The 25,630-nt window shown below is 45.5% G+C and overlaps 1 protein-coding gene across 1 annotated transcript in view; it reads left to right on the top strand.

Annotated features, from left to right (window-relative positions):
• Nucleotides 1-25,630, top strand: part of plekhh1 (pleckstrin homology domain containing, family H (with MyTH4 domain) member 1) — a 154,412-nt gene that overhangs the window by 72,855 nt on the left and 55,927 nt on the right. The window contains exons 4-8 of the mRNA XM_041214639.1: nucleotides 4,664-4,813; nucleotides 6,354-6,437; nucleotides 11,879-11,960; nucleotides 16,554-17,536; nucleotides 25,120-25,198. Coding sequence (XP_041070573.1) covers nucleotides 4,664-4,813; nucleotides 6,354-6,437; nucleotides 11,879-11,960; nucleotides 16,554-17,536; nucleotides 25,120-25,198 — 1,378 coding nt within the window. The remainder of the gene's footprint in view (nucleotides 1-4,663; nucleotides 4,814-6,353; nucleotides 6,438-11,878; nucleotides 11,961-16,553; nucleotides 17,537-25,119; nucleotides 25,199-25,630) is intronic.

Below are 25,630 nucleotides of genomic sequence, written 5' to 3'. Positions count from 1 at the left end.
CATACATTAATGGCCTCAATAGGTCTCTGAAATGTCGTCGGGCTCGCTGCCGACTCTTCTGAGCACCCACTGACTGAAATATCGCATGAGTGCGCAATGACGTTGGGACGCTCACCCGATGTCTGCGCCTGCTATTTTACGTCCAGTCGGGTCAGGCACGTGCCCACCCGCAGAACGTGAACTCCTGTCCCGAAGCTCTGGAATTCCCTTCCTAAACCTCTGCCTCACTACCTTTCCATCCTCCTTGAACAAGCTTTTGGTTCACCTGTCCTGATACCTCCTGGTATGGCTGAGTGTCAAATTATAAGGACATGAGAAATAGGAACAGGAGTAGGCCACACCGCCGCTCGAGCCAGCTCCACCATTCAATAAGATCATGGCTGAACTACCTCAACTCCACTACCACCTGCATCCCCCACCACCATCCCCATATCCCTTGATTCCCTTAGTGCTCAAAAATCTATCAGTCTCGACCTTAAATATAGAATGCATAGGCCACTGGGGTGGAGAATTGCAAAGATTCACACCCTCTGAAGAAATTCCTTCTTATCTCAGACCAAAATGGCTGACCTCTTATCTGAAACTGTGCCTCCTAAGGCAGAATTTTCCATGCCCACTGGCGTCGGGCGTCATGGCGGGCGTGATTGCACATTGATGTGTTTCACAACTGAACATAAGCGATGCGCACTTGGCGAGCTGAACTTCGCCCAGGACTTTGAAATTTGTTTGTTTACCTTGCTTCACACATCACTCATGGTCAGCACACCAGGCAACACGACATTGCTTTTAGGGGAGCTCACAGGCAGGTCCCCCACCTACTGTGCCAGATGTAAGATGCGGGTGGCTTTTCAATGGCTGCAGGGCTAGGGCTTGCTTGGCAAAGGGGGAGAAATGGCCTCAGGCAAGGGAAGAGGCTACAGGATGAGTGATGTACTGGGGAAGGAGGGCATCCCATGGTGTATGTGGGAGCACATGTTGATCTGTGCAAATGGCTTCAAGAGGGTGAGGGCTGAGCAGGCAGTTTCCAGAGGAGATGAATCCACATGGATTCTAGAAATTTGTCTAGTGAACCTTTGTCACACTCCTTCTATTGCAAGTATGTCCTTCCTTGGTAAAGAGACTAAAATTGTTCATCTCTGAAGTGCCTTGGGATGTTTTTCTACATTAAAAGCGCTATAACCATGCAAGTTATTGTTATTGAAAGGTCAACATTTATTGCCCATCCCTAATTGCCCTTGAGAAGGTGCTGGTGAGCCGCCTCCTTGAACTGCTGCACTTCATCTGTTATAAGCACACCCACAGTGCCGTTAGGGAGGGAGTGCCAGGTTTTTGACCCAGCGACACTGAAGGAATGGCAATATAGTTCCATGTCAGGATGGTGTGTGTCTTGGATGGGGACTCCCAGGTGGTGGTGTTCCCATGCATCTGCTGCCCTTGCCCTCTTAGATGGTAGAGGTCACGGGCTGTCGAAACAGCTTTGGCAAGTTGCTCATCCCAGAAAAGAATGGTGTGCTTTAATTTTTCATTTTCTTCAAACACCCTTCTTTACTAGTGATTGGAGGTGCTAAAATAAGGCCAAACGACTGAGCTGGAGGATAAGTAGTGTTAGAGACAGGGAGAGATTAAAGGGATGATAGGCCCTTTTTCCACCTCTTGACTGATGAAGACAACATGTTTGTAAAAAAGGAAAAAAATGTTTTAACCCTCTGCATGCTGTGACTGTCAGGAACGGACAAATGACAGGTTTTCTCGTCTGTTTTAAAAGGAAAATGCATATTAATTATTCAACATCCGAATATGTATGAAAGTACACCCACTCACACACTCATACAGACACATATACACTCAAGAAAAAGTTATGATTACAAATGGTAGCATGCACTTCAGTCATCAGAGTTTGAACATTCTTTGACCACACTTGCTTTTCCCCAGGATAAAGGCTTGAAAACGATGCAGGCCAGTAATCCTTTTAGTCCATTGAAGTCTGGAGGTTTAGGAAGATGGATTTGCTGTGGTTTATTGCTTGCAGTAGCAAATTTCTCTTGTTCTGCTCCAGTTGAGGTTATTTCAAAGCCCTGTAGTGAAAACCATGGTTCAGTTCCTCAAATGGAGGAGTCGAGGCCAACCCGGTGTCTATGCTTTCTGATGGTTTTTAGGCAAGGTTGTCTTTCTCCATTGTTCCGAAAACGTGCCTTATTAAACGTCTTTATCAAAAACCTGATTTCTGTCATCTGACCAGAGTGCTTCATTTCCATTATCCTGATAGCAAGGCCATTGTCAAACACTCGGGTCTGGGATTCACCCATTCCCATGCCATCTTGACAGAATAGGGTTTTTTCACACCCATTCTCTGGATTTCAACTCTGAAGTTGAAAAGTTTGCAAGCAATATGGCGAAAGCAGTTTCTTTAATTATTTGGAGAAGGGCAGATTATCTTGGGGGTCCTATAGTTCCATGTGTATTGGTGGGAAAGAAAAGGTACCTGACCTCTCAACTCCATTTTCTTTTCAAGTTAAGTGTCTATTTCAAATTTATAATGCAAAGGCCAATAATGCGTGAGCATGGCAATAGCCATTCGGCCCCACGTTCCTGGCCCAACTCTGAAAATGGTCCCGCATCTCCTCCATGTCATGAAAACTCCAGGAAGATGTCAAGTCAGAGTTGGCGTCTCTAGTTAAAACTGCTCAAAAGCCAAAGTAACTTTGATTGTACCTAGGATTCCGATCCTCATTGAAGTTAATAACAGCTGGGTGGAGATAGACCTATCAGATACTGGTGAGGATTTTCAGACCTCCAATCCGGCTTCTCCATGTTTACATTGACTAAGTCAAGATTATTTCCTTTCATCCTGGAGAGAAAGTACTAATGGTCCAGTATGTTTCCTCACATCCCACAGTTCATTCGCCAATCATCAGAAAATTCCCAGCGGTAGACCAGCAGCATAAGGGTTAAAACCATTCAGTAATCAAGGCTTCAGCTCAAGGCTTCTAGGTGAACTTCAAAGGCTTTAAGCCCGTCATTAGCCATATGGACAGATCGTCAAAAGAATTCAGACGATTAGCCCTCTCTGTGTTGTCAAGGTTGGCACTTTACTCAATTACCAGGAAGCTGAGGCCCATTATTAAGACTGAGTGCATGTCAAGACGGAAGGTTATGAGTGGGGTGGTGGGAGGGTTAGCTTTCCCACACTCTGTGCCTGAGTGTCAATAAATGTCTCCTTTGTGAGGATTCGCTCACAGAGTTGTGTTGTGTCAACATTACTGAGGGCCTCCAAAGCTTGATCTGTTACCGTCTGCAAAACAGATTTAGCCTCCCCTGTTTTTTTTTGTGTGAGTGGGAGTTATAGGGGTACTTTGGACCGTGACCTTGTGTGGAGAATGGATGGATTCAAGTTACAACCTAACGCGAGCTTTGTTTAGCCGATATTAAGAGCAGACATTAAACAAAGTCTTGGGTGGTCGTTTCCTCGGCTTCTTCCTTCTGTCCTGTTCTTTACCCGTAACACTATAATCATCGAGAAGGAATGAAAGGTTGAGGCTCTTTTGTCTAAAAAGAGAAGGCTGAGTAGTGACCTAATACAGATCTTTAAAATTGTGTAGGGAGTTTGATGGAGTAGATGTGGAGAAAAATGTTTTCGCATGGGTTTGTCCAAAACTGCAGACCTTAAAATATAAGATAGTCACTAACAAATCCCATAGAGGACTTATAAGAAACACCTTTATCCAGAGAGGGGCTAGAATATGGAACTTGTTGTCAAATGGAGTAGTTGAGGCAAAGAACATAGGGGAAACGGGATAAGTACAAGAGGGAAGCAGGAAGAGAAGGAAATGCTGATGCGTTAGCTGAAGTACACTGGAAGGACGCTCTTGGGAAGAATAAACATTGGCATACACCCGTGAATGGTCTGCTTCTGTGCTGTAAATTCTATGTAACACCAGTTCTCTGTTTATGTCTCCAGCAGAACTGAGAGACAGTTGACCTCCCAGTATACTCTCTGGGAGGATGGCGTTTTGGTTCAGCATTCTGCAGGGCCTCTCCTTTTGCCTCTGTGTTTAAGATAACGTATCACTGGTATATCAGAATGTGGAAATAAAACTTCCCATTGGACACAGAGCAAAAATTGCAGGGAACTCGCCGGAATTGAACTTTTACTGGAGGTGTAAAACTGAGGGAGTGCTGCACCTAAAACATTATCTGGCCATTATCTCATTGCTGTTTGTGGAGTCTTTCTATGCACTGATGGGCTTGCACTCTCCTACATCACAACAGTGGCCCAGTGGCTATGATTAAAATAAAAATCACCACGCACTGAGCTAAGGCTGGCACCCTAAAGGAAAGGGAGGGAATTGGCCAGGACAATAAATGCCAGCTCAATCACTCCCCACTCAGCCACATGTGCTGGAAGAAGCTCGCTCAGGTCAAGCAAGGTGAGAGAAGCCACCAATAAGGCTAAACTACTTTAAGTATGCATTCTTACCTCCCCATCACACCATATAAAAGGGCTTTAATGGATTATAATAAATGGCCCTAAGGTCACAGCATATCCTTGTCACCCCTATCTTCATCTAGCAGTGTTCATTCATTAGCAACAACTTATATTTATACAGTGACTTTAGCGTAGAATGCTTCTGCTAAAATTTGTTTTACTTTTAACTCTATTCAGGTGCAGGCAATGAGGGAGAAATTGAAAGTGGCCAATGTCCAGACCAGCGAATCAGAGAACAGTTTATTCAGGAGGTACCAAGAAGTAACCAGTACACTGCAGGAAAAGGATGACATGATTCAGAGGTTGGAACAACAGTTGGATAAACAGGTAGTTCAATAAAACAGTTTATGTTTGGAACCAAATATCACAATTGCAATCATAAATCTTTCAGGTTATTTGAAAATCAAGCAAGACCTTGAAAAATCTTTTTATATTTTTACTCTCCTTTGCTTACATTAATTATAGAGAGCAAGACTCTGAAAGCTCAATGTTTCAGTAGATAGTGTAATCGTTTTTAATTCGTTCTCAGGATATGGGTGTCACTGGCAAGGCTGGCATTTGTTAACCATCCCCGGTTGCCCTCCAGAAGGTGGTGGTGGACCTTCTTCTTGAACCAATGCAGTCAATGTGGTGTAGGTACACCCACAGTGCTGTTAGGGAGGGAGTTTCAGGATTTTAACCCAGTGACGATGAAGGAATGGTGATATATTTCCAAGTCAGGATGGTGTGTGACTTGGATGGGAGCTTGAAGGCAGTGGTATTCCCATGCACCTGCTGCCCTTGTCCTTCTAGGTGGTGGAGGACATGGGTTTGGGCGGTATAGAGGATTATATATCTGTAGGTCCCAGATTCAAATACCAGTAATGCTGACCTCAACAGATGGTAGTGGTGGACTAATGGTGAGTATCCAGTCAATAAATTTTAGTCTGAAAACAAAATGTAGGTGAAAGCCTAGACAGAAACTAGCTCTCAGATTATTTATATATGAAAGGGACATCTGGATTAAAATTTGCTACATATTTGATGTGTGGTAATCATTACAATGTGGGAAATGTAGCAGCTAATTTGTGCACAGCAAGCTCCTAGAAACTGCAATGTTATAGCAGCCAAATAATCTATTTTAGTGATGTTAGTTGAGGGAATAAATATTGAGCAAAACACTTGGGAGAAGTCACCTGCTCTTCTTCGAAATTGTGCCATGAGAGGGCAGATGGAGTGGCAGCTTAGTCTCGCCAAAACTATGGCATCTCCGGCACTGCAGCACTACTTCAGTATTGCACCAGTGTCAACCTACAGTCTGTGCTCCAGCCTCTAAAGCAAAGCTTCTGACTCAAAGATGATAATGCAACCCACTGAGTCATTGCTGACACATCATAAATATGGTAGTTATATTGTGGATGACATTTCAATTAACCACAATATATCCATCTTAAATAGGTTACTATTTAACTTACCATTTAAGAGCATTAGGATTGGACAGCCCAAGCCTGGCTGTGGTGACACTTGCAACAGTTTTTCTCACAGAATATTCCGGAGCAGTGGGCAGATAAGTCTAGGAAGAAATTTTTCCCATCTTATTTCCCTGTTGAGATATTTGAACACTGAAGAACCCCATTCAACATTATTAATATTTGAATGGAAATGCATGTTCTGTTTTCACAATGTGTGGAATCGCTGTTTTTTTTACCTCATTAGGCCTAAAATCTGTGTATTTGTAGCCAAAATTGCTAATTTCTCATTCGATCTCATCCATTTGTGTTTTGACTTGTATTGCTGGTTTATACATAATTTCCAAATTCAAAAATTAATTCCTGCTCAAGACATGAAAACAATTTTATTTACCTTAATTACTAATTAATTTTCTCAGAACCAGTTAAGAGCCCAGGAAGCGAAGGTGATTGAGGAAAAGGCGGCCAGAATCAAAGAGTGGGTGACGTTTAAGTTAAGAGAAGTAAGTCCTGAGTTCTGGTTCGCGGTGTATACTTGAGGTGACTTTGCAGCATTAAATGAAGCCACTGTAGAGAGGATGAGGCACTGAACCCTCCGAGATCGCTACACTTCTCTAATCTTGAGCTTTTGTCCATCCCCAATTTTAATGGCTCCACTGTTGGTGGACGAGCCTTCCACTGCCTTGGTCCTAAACTCTGCGATTCTTTCCCTAAACATTTCTACCTCTCTGTCCAACTCTCTGTCCTCCTTTAAAAGGCTCCTTTAAACCTGCCTCTTTGACCAATTTTTTCACCACCTGTCCTAATATGTCTAAGTGGCTTGGTGTCAAATTTAGTTTGCTCATGTTTGTGAAAGCTCCTTGGCATGTTTTACTACCTTAAAGGAACTGTAGAAATACAAATTGTTGATTCTCCTCATGGCCACAGCTGCCTGCTTTCAGCATTGGCTATGGGGTGTGAGGCATTACAACTCACACCCCTGGATATTCATGGGGCAGAATTTTGCCCTTGTTGGGCAGGCTCGGCGGGGTGGGGGGGGGGTGGCGATCGGAAAGCCAACCACTGCCCGCGATTGGAACTGGACCACAATTTCATGCTGGCGGGCCAATTAAGTCCCGCCCAGTGTGAAATGCGACTGGCAGCACTGGGCACTGCCTGTGTGGGCAGGGAGAGGAGGGCGAGCATGAACTTGGTGGGTGTGCACTTGGAAATCTCCCTGAGGCACAGAGCTGCCTCAGGGAGATGAACAGTTTTAAAAATTAGAAATAAAGATTTAAAAAATGTTATAAAACATGTCCCCTCGTATGACCCTGTCACATGAGCAGGGACATGTTATAAATGAAATTTTTTAAAACTTTGTTTTATTTTTATTTGACATTGGAAACCTCATCCCACCCTTGGATGAGGTTTCCAAAGAAATGCGAAGGCCGCTTGGCCTTTTCGCCTGCCCGCCAACCGTAAGGTTGGGCAGGCAGCCAAAAATTTTTTTCAATGACCTTGTTAATGGCCTTAATAGAGCTTTTAATTGTCGGCCAGTGTGCACCCGCCAACCAAATTATCGCGTGACTGTGCGTTGACGTCGGGACGCTTGCCTGACAACAATACGCAACATGCTCAAGCAGGTCAGGCGTGCACCCGCCCATTCAGGTAAAAATTCTGCCCATGGTGTTACCCAGAAAGACCTGTGTGGAAGACCCTGTAAGAATGACCTTACGTTGCTAATTTGTCAAGTAGTACAGCTCTGCTGGTGCAGCCTGGGAGATTTTAAAACTAGTTTATTTCTTTGTGGTGGTTGTGGGGAGGGGCCTCTCTACTGTGGACACCGCGAAGGACAAACACCCTTCTCCTCTTTCTCCTCGCCACACACTCCTCCACCCTCCCTCTGTCCATGCAGCAAAGGTGAAGGATGCTATTGCTGCTGCAGAGTTGGTTTCTTTAAAGTGCAACAGTGAAAATTAAGTGTTCATAAATCAACAAACATCAACTAGAAGGTTCACCTCCAACTTCTCAAAAGCAACTAGGAATGGGCAATGTCCACATCCGAATGACTATATAAAGCAAATACAAATCAGCCCTGTTTCCCCCTGGATTCCTCCCTTTCCCAAGTTCTGGGACCACAGTGTGCTCATTATGAAAAAACTTTGGCTGGCGAGGGACAATTCTGTGAGGGTGACCAGACTCCTTTCCCTGTGGATAAGACTTGGCACAACCAGAGAGGAGAATTGAAAGAAAATAGCAGCTAATTCAGTGTATGGAGAGAAGAGTCATTTCCACTTTCCTGCTCCTCACCCGAAGGCTTGGCCCCATTGTAGGGAATGCTGTACTTGCCTGAACTACACTCGCGTGTACCTTCGAGCACAAAGTCTTTCGATAGTGACTAGGAGGGAGGAACCCTGTCACGTTCTCCCCAACTTCCTCCTGCCACCTTGGAGAGTTATGGGATGCTGAAAGTGGCTAACTTGCTGAAGACCAGAGTTTGAATTCACGCCTTCCTGTTCTCGCACCAGGTGCTGCATCCAGGCAATACATCATCATTCCGGAATCTCGGCACATTCCTTGACCTCTGACTCGCTGTTATCATGAGATGAGTAACGTGCATTCCTGGGCTGAGATGTCAAAATATTATTAAACACTGAGCCTGGACTTAACCATTTAGAAGAAGGTCCCATTCTTTGTTTATATTATCCCTCTGCAAAGTTCCATATTTCCACTACCCTTTGTGTAAAGAATTGCTTCCTGACATCAGCCCTGAACTGGCTGGTTCTAATTTTAAGGTTCTGTCCTCTTGTTCTAGATTCCTCTCGTCAAAGGAAATAGTTTCTCTCTATCTACCCTACAAATTTCTTAAATCATCTCAAACACCTCAACTAGCTCAGCCCTTAATCTTCTATACTTGGAGGAGTACAAGCCTAATCTATGCAATCTGTCCTCATCGTTTAACCCTTTTAGCCCAGAATAATCCTAGCAGAGGTCACTGGATGATGATAAGGGCAGGATCCCCAATTGTTTTTCATTTTGTTTCTTGATCCCCCTACAACCCAAGGTTCTTTGGCTATGTCCATGAGCTCTGCACCTCTCTCAGTTGAGACCACAACTGGTGGTCTTTGGCACAGCACAGACCATGAATAGAAGCTGAAGTCGACCTGACTGAGATGGAGGAAGTGGGGATGCTCCGTACTGCAACGTATTTACCCACTTTGGGGGTTGGGGGGAACAGGGAGTTCACTTGTTTAGCTTTGAGCTTTCAATTGTTTAACAATCTCTCTCTGTTTTTATCTCTTGGCCAAATTCATAATCATGCTGCCACCGCCCCTTTAACCCATGCACATCATTTTTCCTGACAAGTCTGTCATGTAGTACTTTATCAAACACCTTGGGCTGTATTTTTGTCAGGGTTCAGCATTTCAGCACGCGAATGGCCACACTTACATTCTGTTTGGAGGAAATCTGATTTTCCTCCGCATTCATGACCCGCGTTATTTATCTCTGGCCTGTTTGTGGGCCGGGACTGCCTTGTGTGCAGAAGACACACCCGAACCCGCTGAGGTCAGGTTCGCCATTTTAAATAGGGAATGGAAATCAGATTTCTTCCCGCACACCATTTTCTTCTGGTGGTGCGGGGTTCTGGAAGCCCAATAAATGCACGCCAGATTTGACAGTTTGTGAAGAAAATGGAAAGCCTGCTGAGGAGTCTGGAACATTCTGAAAGGTAAGTGTAAAGTGTTTTTAGAACTTCAAATGTCACTTTCAGATGCTGTATGGTAATGTGAGTGTGTTTTTAATGCAGTGATTCATCATCGGGACCTGTCCTGCAAATATAAGTTGACCCTTATATTGACCAGCCTTGTGTATTTGTTCACAAGTATTGCAGTGCTTTGCCAATGAAGAAAGCATCATAAAACAGTGAAAAATGTATCAAATTGTCCTGATAGCCTGTGCTGTCATCTTTTCTACTGTGATTTAAATGGCTCTGGCTGATCTGGAAAAAAGCCTGGTTTTGACCCTTGGAAAGAATTTAACCATCTGCTTCTCTACATTAATTGACAGGCACCCTGCCTTGAAATTGAAATCAGCACCTGTTCTTCCCCTTTCAGAGAGCAATCTATTATTTGGACAGCTGTGACCATTATCAATGCTTGGCTGAGTTTCAAGTGCTAATGGGTTTCAGCACAGTAGGTGTTCCATGCATCTGAGAATGAATGATAGTTTCAAGAAATTGTAATAACAGATAGTCCCTTTCATGTTTCTGGTTTGTTGATGCAATTTAATAGGATTATAAGTTTTTTTTTCACATGCCAGAATGCAATTTCTTTCTCCCTGTCAATGATATGGGGAAATCTGTGGAGGAATGGAGGATACATGAGGGGCAAAGAGGTGGCTTGGTGGAATCTGAGGGGTATGGAAGATACATGGGAGCATGGTGGTGTCATGAGAAATCCGAGGCAGCATGGACTGGAATGGGGGTGGGTAGGAGGGTGAGGGGTGAGGTTTTTAAACACTGTTTGGAGCTGGGATACCATGTTGGAGAATCAAGGCAGGCTTTCTAACTGACCCGCTTCTACACCCAAATTCCTCCCGCACTGGTTAGCGACTCACAAACTGTGCTGCAAACCCAACTCCAGTGTGAAAAGATAAAAGTGAGACATGAAGTCACACAAGGGTTGGGTGCACAGTTTGCAAATCACGAAAATGTGCAGGTCAAGCTTTTCCCAAGGCAAGATAAATATTTGGCCTCTTTCGTTTATCCTTCAGCTTTCAAGAGCATTCCCATTCATTGGAACCTAAAGGAATAGATTTGTACTAATGCTGCATGGGAAAGTAGTGCTCACAATGTCACTTGTACCTTATGAATTGAACACTGGGTCATGAGTCTCATTTTTCTCACCTCAGAAAGTACATTTTATAGTGCTAACTTTCAGATTGTGTTGGATTGAAGGTTGTCAGGTGGGAGTGAGGAAGTGAGATTAGTCACAGGTACAGGAGGTAATACAGCTTCACAAAGTGGTGCATTGAGCAGGAGAGATCCAATCAGCAGTTCCAATTGTGTCCTTGTGTTACACAGCTTATTCCAAGATTGTTTTACCTACACCACAATAGAGGCTATGGGGGAAATTTTACCAGGCCCTTGGAGATGGGGAGGGCTTGGGGCAAGGAAAATCAGTAAACATGGTGCTGGACAAGAATGCCAACATGTTCCCGCCACCTCCTGCTTACCAGGGTGGCAGCTTCTGTGCACTGAATGCAACCCGCCCAGCAGAGGCGGGAAGCCTGTTGAAGTTGTTAATGAAGCAACTCATGTTGCATTTTCTGAGGGCAATGGGAGTTTTTGGAGGGCGCAAGGGACCCCCTGCAGTGTCTGCAGCTTATCAACTCACAGGAGGCAAGTGCACCAGCAGAAGATCAGAGTGCCATGGCAAGACCATGCGATCCCCACATTAGAGGGGCAAATGGGCAAGCCTGAGGTCCTCTGCAGGGGAGGATTGCATCTGTATGATTATCTGCTGCTGGGTGTAGTATTCTGATGAAGAAGTGGCCGGCCTTTCCTCCAGCTGTTTTGCTTATCCCCTCCGTCCTCCCCTCTCTTTCTCGTCCCATCCACCTCGGCAGCACCCGCACTGCAGACACGGTGATGACTGCCTGCCACCCTTTAAATCGCACACCCTGAATCACCCTCAACCTGCCTTCCTTCCCTAATTGAATGCCCATCCTTCAGACACCCTCTTAATTGGGTGCATCCCGGAAGATTGCACCAGCAGTCCTGATCAGGATTACAAGCCAAAAATGATCCTGACCTCGAGAGAAAAAAGACCCAAAGATCCAGCCCTACATTCCAGAACTTCCTGATTGGTTGTGAGGCCTTTTGAGTTGCTCGAAGGAGGTGAAAGGTGCTGTCTAATTGCAAGTTCGTTCCTTACTTATTTTCTTTTGGTTTTGCTTTTTAAAGCTGGAATTTGAAAACCATCATCTCAAAGTAACCACCCGGAAGCAAGCTGAACAGATTCAGGCCCTGCACACCAAGATTCAAGGTACAGGGACCCGCCCTTCACAGGAAGGAGAAGCACAAAGCCTTGAAATGGAAAATGGCAACACTTTAAATTCTTCATCTTCTTGTTTGGCTAACTTAGAACAGGATGCTCCTGTGCAATGATTGACGTGTGGTAACATAAGATTGTGAAGCATCAGAAGAAATCTTTGGTCTATCTGGGTGGTCCTGAAGGTTTAAAAAAAATTACCATTCTCGCTTTCCCTTCAAAAGTGGTATCTGGCAAATTTTCTCCCAGTTCCCTTTTAAACCCGTGGATATAATCCACCTTCCTCAGGGCATTTTGTTCCTTCTATTCACCACGCTCTGTGTAACCTAAATTGTTCACCCTCTCTCATTAGATGTCCCGGCCAATAGTTGTCCTTCGATCAACATGACAAAATCATGTTATCAGGTCACTTATCACATTGCTGTTTGTGGGAGCTTGCTGTGCAAGAATTGGCTACCACATTTCCTACATTACAACAATGATTACAGTTCAAGGGAGTTCACTGGTTGTGAAGTGCCGTTGCCTCCAGAGACTTGAGCACATAATTCTAGGCTGGCACTTCAATGTTAGATGGGACCTCAGGTTAAAGTCTCCTTTAAAAGATAGCAGTACTACACTGAGGTCAGAGCTTGGACCCATCATTTGCTAGCACAGAAGTGCAAGTGCTACTATTGAGTCAAACTTTTTAATAATTCATGAATGGAATGTGGGTGCCACTGGCAAGGCCACCTCTTAGTTCCCATCCTATTTGCCTTTGAAAAGATGATGGACACCTGCCTTCTTGAACCATTGGAGTCTATGTGTTGAAGGCATTCCCACACTGCTGTTAGGGAGGGAGTTCCAAGATTTTGCCCTAGCAATGATGAAGTAACAACAATATATTTGCAAGCCAGAATGGTGTGTCACTTGGCTGGAGGAGTTAACTGAGATAGGGCGGAATGTAGAGGCTGGAGGAGGTTACAGACACAGGAAGGGTTGTAGGGGCTGGAGGAGGTTACAGTGATATGGAGTGTTGTATGGAATGGAGGAGGATTCAGAGATAGGGAAGATTGTAGGGGCTGGAGGTGTTTACAGAGATATGGAGGTGTGTAGGGGATGGAGGAGGTTACAGAGGTAGGGAGGATTGTTGGGGCTGGAGGAGGTTGCAGAGATATGGAGGGTTGTAGGGGCTGGAGGAGTGAGGAACTTGCAGGTGGTGGTGTTCCCATGCACTTGCTGCCCTTGTTCTTCTAGGTGGCAGAGGTCAAGGGTTTGGGAGGTGCCTGAGAAGCTTTGGTGAATTGCAGCCAGGGAATGTTGCTTGTAAAGGGAATGGATGTTTAAACCACTCACTTGTAAGATTGTAAAATGGGGAAGATCAGACAGATTCAGTTATACTTCTCTCCCCATCTTCATTCCCATGCAAATGAACAAAGAGGCATCCGATATCACCCCATTTACATTATTGCCAATAGCTAAAATCCTTTATTACATTCCAAACTTTATTTCCATTCCCAAGTGAATGATCAGCAAAAGGGAGAAACTAAGATGGCAGTCGGGAGCATTTAAAAATGTACGTATTTGGGATGCTTTGATTTGCTTCATATTTCCATTCATTTCCGGGCAATTTCTTTATTTACAGGTGCCCATGGTTTGCTCCACAGCAGAAATTTAATGACCCATTTTCCCCGTGTTTCTTGTGCCCCGTCTTTCAGTTCTAATGTGATTGTCAGTGTTTTATAAATCTGAGCCCATCAGCTGCAGAAAATTGGCAAATGTGTATGTGTGGTTCTGATGATGCAATGTGGCTGACTAGATGCAATGGTTTATATATAGATACAGACAGCTGTTTCAACGTTAACAACTAGTATTTATATAACGCCTTTAACGTAGTAAAGTGTCCCAAGGCACTTTACAGGAAGTCAGACCAAAACTAACGGCTAGCCAAGGAAGGAGGTACTTGGGCAGCTGACCAAAATCTTGGTAAAGAGAAAGGTTCAACAGCGTCTTAAGAGGGAGAGAGAGCTGGAGAAAGAAATAGGTTAGCGGCAGGGGAGACAGTGGTAATGTCACTGGACTAGTAATCCAGGCTATTGCTCTGGGGACATGGATTCAAATCCCACCATGGCAGCTGGTGGAATTTAGATTCAATTAACAAATCTGGAATGTATAGCTAGTCTCAGTAATGGTGACCATGACAACTATCATCGATGACAATTATCATAACTATCAGCGATTGTTATAAAAACCGGTCTGGTTCACAGATTTCCTTCCTTAAAGGACATTAGCCATCTTTAACAAAAACAAAAATTGCTGGAAAAACTCAGCAGGTCTGACAGCATCTTTGGAGAGGAAGACAGAGTTAACGTTTTGAATCCGTATGGCTCTTCAGGGGGGGTGGGACAGGTAGAGCTGGATAGAGGGCCAGTGATAGGTGGAGGCAAAGGAGAGATTGCCAAAGATGTCATAGACAAAAGGTCAAAGGGGTGTTGATGGTGGTGTTATTAGCTAAAGGATGTGCTAATGGTGACATTAAGGGTAGAAAGCAGGATGAGCAAGTGACAGATGGCCATAGTGGGGACGGGATGGGGGGAAGGGATTGAAATAGGCTAAGAGGTGGAGATAAAACAGTGGATGGAAATAAATTTTTAAAATAATAATAGGAATAGGTGGGAAAAGAAAAAAAAATATATATATAAATATTTAATAATTATTAGAAAAAAGGGGATCAAAAAGGGGATGAGGATGGAAGATAGAGTTCATGATCTGAAGTTGTTAAACTCAATATTAAGTCCGGAAGGCTGTAAAGTGCCTCATCGGAAGATGAGGTGCTGATCCTCCAGTTTGTGTTGAGCTTCACTGAAACAATGCAGCTATCTTTGTTCAGTCTGACCTATGTGTGACTGGCAAATGTGGTTGACTTTTAACTGCCCTCTGAAATGGCCTAGCAAGCTACTCAGTTCAGGGGCAATTATGAATGGGCAACAAATGTTGGCCTCGCCAGCGACGCCCACATCGCATGAAAGACTGAAGGGAAAAAAAATCAGTAAAGCAGTTTAGGACACCCTGAGGTAGTGAAAGGTGCTACATAAATGCAAGTCTTTCTTCCTCTATTCACCCTGGACTGGCCCTCTCACCTTCTGAGGGAATGTTGCCACGAAGCCCAAGGCTCACTCCCCAACAACATCACAGTGTGAATGTTATAGAACTGGATCTTGGTGGATAAAATCGTGAAAAACAGCCCAGCTCACTACCTGAGGGACCGAGTAGACAGTTATTTAGTTGGTTTTGGAAATATCTAATCCCAGGGTTTAATGTTTGACTGCTTCCCATAACATTCTGACTGAATGACTCAATGGAACTCAGTAACAGATTTACAGGTCTAAAATGTAATCCTGTGCTTTGTTATTCAATAACTAGGGATTAATAGGTAGGAATGCCCATCACCTTGAGTTGCGCCATTCAAACATTGCCAACCCATCAGCTGAGCTGTTTCTTGCAACAAGAAAAATGAGGTGAGGGTCAGAACTGACAGATTTTCTTTGACTCAGTTTCATTTCTCAGATTGCAAGAACAATGGGCGTGAATTCTTGTCCTTGCCTTCAGAATACTACATGAGCTCCAGTTTTATCATGGCTTTCTTCTTTACAGTCGAAGTTGAAATTTTATTTCCCAAGTAGGTTGCCTTTAACGTTATTAGAGTAGATGCATGTCTTCAAAATCTGTATAAGAACATAAGAAATGGGAAATGGAATAAGTTATAAGCAAATAGTTCAAAAGCAAGAAAGTTATGATGAACCTGTATAAAACACTGATGTGGCCTCAACCAGGGTATTGTATCCAATCCTGGGCACCACACTTTAGGAAGGATATGAAGGCATTAGGGAGGGTGCAGTAAAGATTCACAAGAATGGTTCCAGGGATGAGGGACCTCAGTTACAAGGATAGGTTGGAGAAGCTGGGGTTGTCCTCCTTAGAGGAGAGAAGGTTGTGAGGAGATTCAGTAGAGATATTCAAAATCTTGAGGGGTCTGGGCATAGTAGATAAGGAGAAATTTCCCATTGGGGGAGGGTGGAGAACCAGAGGACCCTGATTTAACATGAATGACAAAAAATATCAGAGGCGACATGAGGAAAAACTTGTTCACACAGTGAGTAGTTAGGATCCTAAATACACTGCCTGAGGGTGTGGTGGAGGCAGGTTCAATCGTGGCTTTCAAAAAAGCCATTTGTGACATCCCTCCCACCTCAGTCACGCCTCCACCACCCCATCACACCCCTCCCTCTTGTGTCACTCCCTCCTGCCCCCGTCACGCCCCTCTCACCCATTGTTGCCCCCCTCTCCCTCCTCTATCACCACTCCTCCTGTCCTCATCACCGCCCCAGCCTTTGTCACTCCCCGCCCTCCATTACCAACACCACATGTTGCCCACACCCACATTAACCCTTCACCCTATAACCCCCCCAGCACCTGCCCTTCCTCCACCTCCATCCCCACTAACTATCAATAATAAGAAAATATCTCCAACTCAGTGAGGCTGGATCCAATTACTGATGGTTGTAGAATCATGGGTTTCACAATAACAGAGGCTGATTTTATGTTGAACAGATTTACAAGGCAAGAGACCAGGAGCAGATTTGACGGAAATCTCGGAATCTCCTCCTGTGCCACCGACTCCACAGGCCCTCCCCACGCTTGAGAAGCCTGACCAGGTTACAAAGTTTCCCACCGAGGACAGGAAGGAGCTATTTCAGCAAAGCTCCACGGTAACAGCAGAGGAAGGAAGACCTGGCGATGCGGAAGATCAGCGGAGCTGCAGTCCAGTCCAAGCAAGTGCAAAGACAGATGCATGCGGTCTGGAGCCTGCTGGTTCCTCCCATGATGGTCAGTCAAGTGCCACAGTGGACAGTGGCTCTGAACTTGAGGGAGTGAGGGCTGAACAGGCTGTGCCTCCATTGCGAGTGACGAAAGAGACTGTTGTGCTGAAAACATCTTCAGACAACAAGAGTACTTCAGCCTCATCGACCAGCACACAGCTGGCCTCAGACCAGGATGTTTCATCTGACGAACTCAGCAGCAAGTTCCGCTCACAGAGGCTGGACTCTTCCTCATCCTCAAGTGAGACCAATGCACTAAGCCCCGGCGTACCTCCCACACCGCCTGTTAAACTGTCCTCACCGCGCTCACTAAGGCCCACTCCACAAACCTTCACTGCCAAGGAAAGCAGCATTGGCACCAGCATGACCCTGCCCAAGGTAAGGACTCCATTGGCGCCCAGGGACAGTATCCAGCTGGCGAAGAAACACTACAGCCAGCCGCAGCCTGGCGCGGAGAGGTTCAACCACATTGTCTGTATTGACATCTGCTCCTTCAAACCCATCGCCTTCCCACGGCAACCCATCCAGGTACAAGAGACGGATATCGACGACGTTCCTGAGCAGATGGAAACAGAAGAGTGTGATGGCTCTCCCACACAGGAGCTCTCCCTCCCATCGCCATCTGTATCGAAAGAGGTACTGGATTCTGAAAGTGCCAAACGTGTCTCGATCAACAAGCCTCCACCGCCACCCTTACATCGTTTTCCTTCTTGGGTAAGGTTAAACTTTCCCTGCAGTCCCCGCCGTGAACACTCTTTCTCAGTGTAACAGCGCTCAGCTGAGCCTCTCCCAGCCCCAAGCCCCCACAGAATTTTTTTTCATTTTCACACTGGACATGGGAGCTCACTGGCTGGGCCAGCATTTAATGTCCATCGCTAAAGTTACAGGAGCGCCCCTCCCCACCCGAGCCCACCAGTATGAAGGGGCTCTCAAACCGAGTATCGCAGCAATCCCGTCTCCCCCAGTACAATAGCACTCTCCCTCTCCCCCAGTACAATAGCACTCTCCCTCTCCCCCAGTATAACAGCACTCTCCCTCTCCCCCAGTATAATAGCACTCTCTCCCTCTCCCCCAGTATAATAGCACTCTCCCTCTCCCCCAGTATATCAGCACTCTCCCTCTCCCCCAGTATAATAGCACTCTCCCTCTCCCCAGTATATCAGCACTCTCCCTCTCCCCCAGTATAATAGCACTCTCCCTCTCCTCCAGTTCAATAGCACTCTCCCTCTCCCCCAGTATAATAGCACTCTCCCTCTTCCCCCAGTATAATAGCACTCTCCCACTTGCCCAGTATAACAGCACTCTCCCTCTCCTCCAGTACAATAGCAATCTCCCTCTCCCCCAGTATAATAGCACTCTCCCTCACCCCCAGTACAATAGCACTCCCCCTCTCCCCAGTATAACAGCTCTCCCCCCTCCCCCAGTATATTAGCACTCTCTCCCTCTCCCACAGTATAATAGCACTCTCCCTCTCCCCCCAGTGCAATAGCACTCTCCCTCTCACCCAGTATAATAGCACTCTCCCTCTCCCACAGTATAATAGCACTCTCCCTCTCCCCCAGTATAATAGCACTCTCCCTCTCCCTCAGTATAACAACACTCTCCCTCTCCCCCAGTATAATAGCACTCTCCGTCTTCCCCCAGTATAATAGCACTCTCCCACTCCCTCAGTATAATAGCACTCTCCCACTCGCCCAGTATAACAGCACTCCCCCAGTATAACAGCACTCCCCCTCTCCCCCAGTATAACAGCACTCCCCCCTCCCCCAGTATATTAGCACTCTCTCCCTCTCCCCCAGTATAATAGCACTCTCCCTCTCCCCCCAGTGCAATAGCACTCTCCCTCTCACCCAGTATAATAGCACTCTCCCTCTCCCACAGTATAATAGCACTCTCCCTCTCCCCCAGTATAATAGCACTCTCCCTCTCCCTCAGTATAACAATACTCTCCCTCTCCCCCAGTATAATAGCACTCTCTCCTTCTCCCCAGTATAACAACACTCTCCCTCTCCCCCAGTATAATTGCACTCTCCCTCTCCCCCAATATAACAACACTTTCCCTCTCCCCCAGTAGAACAGCACTCTCCCTCTCCCCCAGTTTAACAGCACTCTCACCCCAGGGGGAGAGGGAAGGTGCTGTTATACCGGGGGAGGGGGAGAGTTGTATTATACTGGGGGAAGAGGGAGAGTGCTGTTAAACTGGGGCTGAGTGAGAGTGCTGTTAAACTGAGTTTAAATTCCACTAGCTGCTGTGGTGGGATTTGAACCCATGTCCCCAGAGCATTGGTCTGGGCCTCTGGGCCCCATTATTCAACTGATATTCCCACTAGGGGACCGTCTCCCCTGTGCCAGGAACAGGACTATTTCCCTCTGCTCCAGCCTCATCCCTCAACCCTATCGAGCTACCCTGGAAACCAACCTGCCATTCAACACCCTCAACTAGCTGACCCCCTCCCCCACACCCCAAACCTAGTGTCCAATTCAATTCTCAACCGTGAATGTCTGCCTCACCTCCCACCCCCTCGTCCCTCCAATCCCAAATCACCTCTGCTTCACTCCCCAGCCGCCTTCCCTCTTCATAACCAGCTTCTCAATCTGTCTGGCTGCTGCCATAAAGGATGCAAGTGTGCCAAGCTGTTTAACTGTCAAATTGTGCGCTGTGTGATGAGCTGCGATGAAGGAATTGTCAAATTGGGTGCAGGATCACTAGACTAGTCATTGGATTAGTAATCCAGAGGCCAAAGTTATTGCTCTGGGAACCTGAGTTCAAATGCCACTATGGCAGCTGGTGGGATTTAAATTCAATTAACTAATCTAGAATATAAAGCTAGTCTCATTAATGGTGACCATGACAACTAGCATCAATTGTTGTAAAAACCCATCTGGTTCACTAATGTCCCTTAGGGAAGGAAATCTGCCATTTACTCGGTCTGGCCTACCTGAGACTCCAGGCCTACAGCAATGTGGTTGATTCTTAACTGCCGTCTGCAATGGCCTCAAGCCACTGAGTTCCAGGGCAATTAGGGATGGGCAACAAATGCTGGCCTTGCCAGCGACACCCACATCCCTTGAAAGAATGAGGATAGAAAAAAGGATCAGCGTGGGTGAGTAGTGAATGTCAGTCTGGCAGCGCTTCCTGAGCTGGCGTCTTGCCCCATCTACCTGGCACATGGTTTGGTAATCTTACTTGCCAGTATCCTTAAGCTGGGCTGCTTTCTCTCCCAGATCCTCCAGCCTGCCAAGGGCATATGCCATCCTCTTGGGGAGGGTACCCTCAGATCCTGAACAAAACTGCCCCCTCCGCTCCCATTTACCTCAGGAGAACTGCTTGGGACTGTCACGGAGACACGCTAAGTGATTATATGGTTCCTGACTGAAGAGAAGACTGCCTGAATCTTCAAACATATGCAATTTTTTTTCCAAACCACAGGAAAACAGCAATTACTAGGATTACACGTCTAAGCTTCTTTGGGAAATTGTCTCAGCGTACTTAAAGAGAAAAGGTTCATTGCCATGCATATAATGAGTACTCCCTATCTTACTGGGTTTTCTATATATGGAACGATTTATCTATGAGCTGAATTTTACGCGGGTGGATATGGTTCAGGCCTGCGCTTCACTTGGTCAAGTTGCCCCACAGCCATTTACCCCACTCTAATTGGTCAGATTCAGGCTTCCACCTCCAAACAGGAGGCATCCCTCATCGCCTGGCCAGCGGGCCCTCAGCTTTTACTGGGTGACCTGGGCACTTGGTGCCGGCCTCCACCGCCTCGGGAAAAGTACCTGTGGGATTGGCAGGGGTGGGTAGGCGATGAGCAAGGCACCCAATTTTATGTGCAGTCCCACCTCAGGGTGGGGCGGGGGGGTGGGCGCTGTAAAATTCAGCCCTACTTAGCCAAACAAATACTTGAACAGATCTTGTGTGACTTTGTTCACCGTGAATCAGAAGCATATGTCTAAATAAAAACTACAGCACAGAAACAGGCCATTCAGCCCAGCCGGTCTGTGCCAGTGCTCATGCTCCACATGAGCCTCCTTCCACCTCTCTTCATCTGTTTCAATCAGTATATCCTTCCACTCCATTCTCCCTCATGTGTTTATCCAGCTGCCCCTTAAATGTACCTACTCCATTCATTGTGGTAGCAGGTTCCACGTTCTAATCAGTTTCTGGGTGACGAAGTTTCTCCTGAATTCCCGATTGGATTTATTAGTGATTATCTTTATCTTAGATTCATCACCCCTAGTTTTGGTCTCCTTTACAAGTGGAAGCATCTCTACATCTACCCTATTAACGCTTTATAAATTTAAAGACCTCTATCAGGTCATCTCTTAGTATCCTCTTTTCGAGGGAACAGGACCCCAGCCTGTTTAGGGTAACCTGATATTGATATTCTGACTTCAATTTTTATTTTGTTTGCTCTGTTTTTGACATAGTAAAACCAAACAGTGTCCATTTAGCTGGTGGGGGTGTTTCCTCTGTGTGTGTGTGTGTGTGTGTGTGTGTGTGTGTGTGTGTGTGTGTGTGTGTGTGTGTGTGTGTTTGTGTGTGTGTGTGTGTGTGTGTGTGTGTGTGCATGTGTCTGTGTGTGTGCGCAAGCACGTGTGTGTACATGTGTGTGTATGTGTCTGCCTGCACACGCGTGCATGCGCGTGTGTGTATGTGTGTGTACACGTGTGTGTCTGTGTGTGTGTGCAATCAGGTCAGCCATGATCTTATCAAATGGCAGAGCAGCTCGAGGGGCCAAATGGCCCACTGCTCCTAATTTATCTGTTTGTGTGGTATGTGTGCACACGTGTGCTTGTGTGTGTGTCTATATATACATGCACACATACTGTAGTGCCAGGAAATATGGTGAGGAACATTGAAAAAGGAGCTCCCCTTGCCATCATTCCATAACCTTAATGAATTATCTAATAAAAATTATCTGACAAACATCTGAGTTTGAAATTTTCACTTAGAAACCATAAAAAAGTTACGGCGCACAAAGAGGCCATTCAGCCCATCAGGTTTGTGCCTCCCAAATCCTCCCATTGATTGACTATTCCCTTGCTTTGTTTGCCCTCCCCAAATGCATTACCTCACATTTTTCCAGATTGAATTCCATCTGCCAGTTTTCTGCCCACTCAGCCAAACTATTCATATAATTCTGGAGACAACAGCCATCCTCTTCATTATCAACTACACGGCCAATTTTGGAAATTCCAACATCTGCAAATTTCCCAATCATGCCTCCCACTTTTAAGTCCAAATCATTAATATATACAACAAACAGCAAGGGTCCCAACACTGAGCCCTGTGGAATGCCAGTGGAAACCGTTTTCCATTTGCAAAATCATCCATCGACCATTACCCTTTGTTTCCTGTTGCTGAGCCAATTTTGGATCCAACTCACCACATCCCCCTGTACCCATGGGGTCTCAGTTTTCTGACCAGTCTGCCATGTGGGACCTTGTCACATGCCTTACTGAAATCCATGTAAACAACATCCACTGCAGTACCCTCATCAATCCTCCTTGTCACTTCCTCAAAAAATGTGATTAAGTTAGTAAGACATGACCTTTCCTAACAAAAACATGCTGACTGTCCCTGATCATCCATTCCTTTCTAAGTGACAGTTTATCCTGTCTCTCAGAATTGATTCCAATAATTTGCCCACCACTGAAGTCAGACTGACCGGCCTATAATTTTCTAGCCTATCCCTCGCACCATTTTTAAATAATGGTACAATGTTCGCAGACCTCCAATCCTCAGGTACCTCACCTGTATCTAGTGAGGATTGGAAAATGATTCCCAGAGCATCCATTATTTTTTCCCTGGTTTCGTTTAACAACCTGAGATACAATCCACCCAGCTCTGGTGATTTATCCACCTTCAAGGATGTCAGTCCCTCCACTACTGCCTCTCTCATTATGCTTCAGAGAGCTCCTAACAGCATCAAAGAGCTCCAGATTCTCTCTACCCTTTGTGTGAAGAAATATTTCCAGGAATCACCACTGAAACAGCCTAGCTCTAATTTTCAAGTTCATGTCCCTGTGTTCTGAGCTCCCCCAGCAGAGACAGCACCTTCTATCAACCCTGTCGAAAGCTTCAATCATTTTTACACCTCAATCAGATCACCCCTTAATCTTCCAAACTGGACAGGATATTAAAAAAAGGTATGGCCCATAACATTGTTGATGACTGCGATAGTCTCTGGGGTTATCATAGAAACATAGAAAATTTACAGGCCAGAAGGAGGCCATTCAGCCCATCATATCTGTGCTAGATGAAAGAACTATCTAGCTTAATCCGACTTTCCAGCTCTCAGTCCGTAACCCTGTAGGTTATAGCACTTCAAGTGAATGTCCAAGTGTTTTTACTGCATGCGATGAGGGTTTCGACCTCTACTGCCCTTTCAGACAGTGAGTTCCAGACCCCCATCCCACCTCTAGGCCTCCTTTCATCCCATGACACGGAGATGTTACAAGAAGTAATAGTGAGACTTACATGCAAAGCATGCCGGATGCACACCTCATTACTTGTCATTCTGCTGTGATGTTGCCCATGGGGGCTCCAGACCCCCCCTTAAAACCCTTGAGGAGGAACTAACCCAGTAGACCACAAAATCCAAGGACATCACTGTGAAGCAGGTCCAAGGTTTATTCCACCAATTGTTAGAAGGGAAGTTAATGCCTTATCTCATGACTGAGCCACCCCTGAGCACTGGAACAAAACTTCTGTCAGTGTCCTTGTTGAGTTGAAATATGTACAGCGAGAAGGGCATACTTTTACCCTGAGAAACAGCCAAAATTCAGTTCTCATTCTTAAAGCCATACATTCTACCCTAATTTTCCGCTAATACTTTGACTTTCCACTATTTATAATTTAATGCCAAAACGTGCATCAAATTGGGAAGCAGAGAAGTTAATTTAGTTGGAGCAGAGGAGCTTCTCTGACCGAGAAGCTGAGGAGGCAGTATATGCAAATCTAAGGCATTGCTCTGCCGCCACTGATGGGAGGGTGTAATTACAGCATGATATGTTTACATAGCAGTTTCCATTCCAAATGTAGACATGGGAAATTATAATGGAAGCGTCAGCAGATATAGGCACAAATGAAATGTTTTGCGACTGTGACTATGGCATATTGTGCTAGCTAGCCTTTCTTGACCTCTCTGCATCCTTTGAACAGTCAGCCACATCATCCTCATTCAATGCCTCTCCTCTAGTGTCCAGACACAAGTGCAAGCTCTGTATTTCTTAAGCTCTTTTATTCTTTCAGTTCTTGTTTTGCATAGATAACACATACGGAGACCATTCAGCCCATCATGCCTGTACTGACTATTTGGAAGAGCTTTCTGACTGACCCAACTCCCCTGCTCCTTCCCCATAGTTCTGCAAATTATTTTACTTTCAAGGTTGGGAGACGATCAGATTATATTATAGCTCTGACCGCACGTGCTGTTATTCATTCATATGACCCTCTGAGCAATCCGGGAACCAGAATATTTGTTCTGATGAAAGATAGTGGAGGGGAATACAGTTGCAAAGCTGAAACTTAAAGGAAGTAATGGAAGGGCCCCACCAGAATGAACCAACGTGGAAAATCTGACCTGCAGCAGTCCTACAAGGGATAGACAGACTGATAACTCGCTCATAGTTGTGTGGGTGGTGCTCCATGACTGTCCTTGGTTGGCAAAACAATCTTTCTGGTTAAAGAAAGGAATATATTTATTCAGCAACTTTCAGAATGTCCCAAAACACTTTACAACCAATGAAGTTGGTTACAGCCTGTTGTAATGTAGGAAATGCAGCAACCAATTCTCACACAGCACGATTCCACACACAGCACTGTGATTGTGGTGAGATTATCTGTTCTAACAATATCAGTTGAGGGATAAATATTGGCCAGGACAGCAATGAGAACACTTCCTGCTCTTCTTCAAAGTCACACCATGGGATCTTTTACAACCACCTGAGAGGGCAGACAGGGCCTCAGTTTAATGTCTCATCTGAAATATGGCACCTCTGATAGTGCAGCACACCCTCAGTACTACTGAACAGTTGGCCTAGATTTTGTGCTCAAGACCTGGAATGGGACTTGAACTCATAACCTTCTGACTCAGGAGTGAGTGTGCTACCCACTGTGTCATGGCAGACCAAGTTAGCTCCAACCCCTCCAGATTAAATAGTTACAGTTCTCTTTCCCTTATTCAGACAGAGATTGTGCTCTGAGGTGAGTCACTTTGAGCTTTGTACACAGAGACTGATTCCCATCAGTTTAATCTCCCCATTGAGTCCATCCTTTGTCTTTACAGGAAGGTCGAATCTATGCCCTGGCCAAGTCTGGCATGAGGATGTCTGAGGTGACCTTTGGAAGCAGCTCCCCTAAGAGACGTAAGTGCAGCTATTCAAGTGACACCATTCCTTGACTGCGTGCTTGAGCAGCTGTGTTGCTTTCGCTGCATCACAGTCATTTCCCAAATGGTGAGTATGAGGGTGGAATCATTAAACCAGTGCTCAGGCTTCATCTCTGATGAGGCCTATCTTGTAGGCCCAACAGACTACTCAGCAGTTCAAAACTGACTAGTCAACATGATTGTGAGGCCTCATCGATGGATATAGTCATAAGAAAGAAGGACTTGCATTTCTACAGCAGCTTTTCCAACCTCAATATTACAGCCAATTAACTACTTTTGAAGTGTAGTCATTGGAATGCAAAACTCAGTTGGTGCACAGCAAGACCCCATGGGCAGCATTGAGAATTTATAATCTGTTTTAACATGCTGGTTGTGGGACAGCTATTAGCCAGGGCATGGGAGAAACTCC

This window comes from Carcharodon carcharias, chromosome 20 (genome assembly GCF_017639515.1).
Source record: "Carcharodon carcharias isolate sCarCar2 chromosome 20, sCarCar2.pri, whole genome shotgun sequence".
In the NCBI taxonomy this organism is placed as follows: domain Eukaryota; kingdom Metazoa; phylum Chordata; class Chondrichthyes; order Lamniformes; family Lamnidae; genus Carcharodon; species Carcharodon carcharias.
The sequence above is the reverse complement of the archived record's forward strand: the minus strand, read 5'-3'. Positions and strand labels throughout refer to the sequence as shown.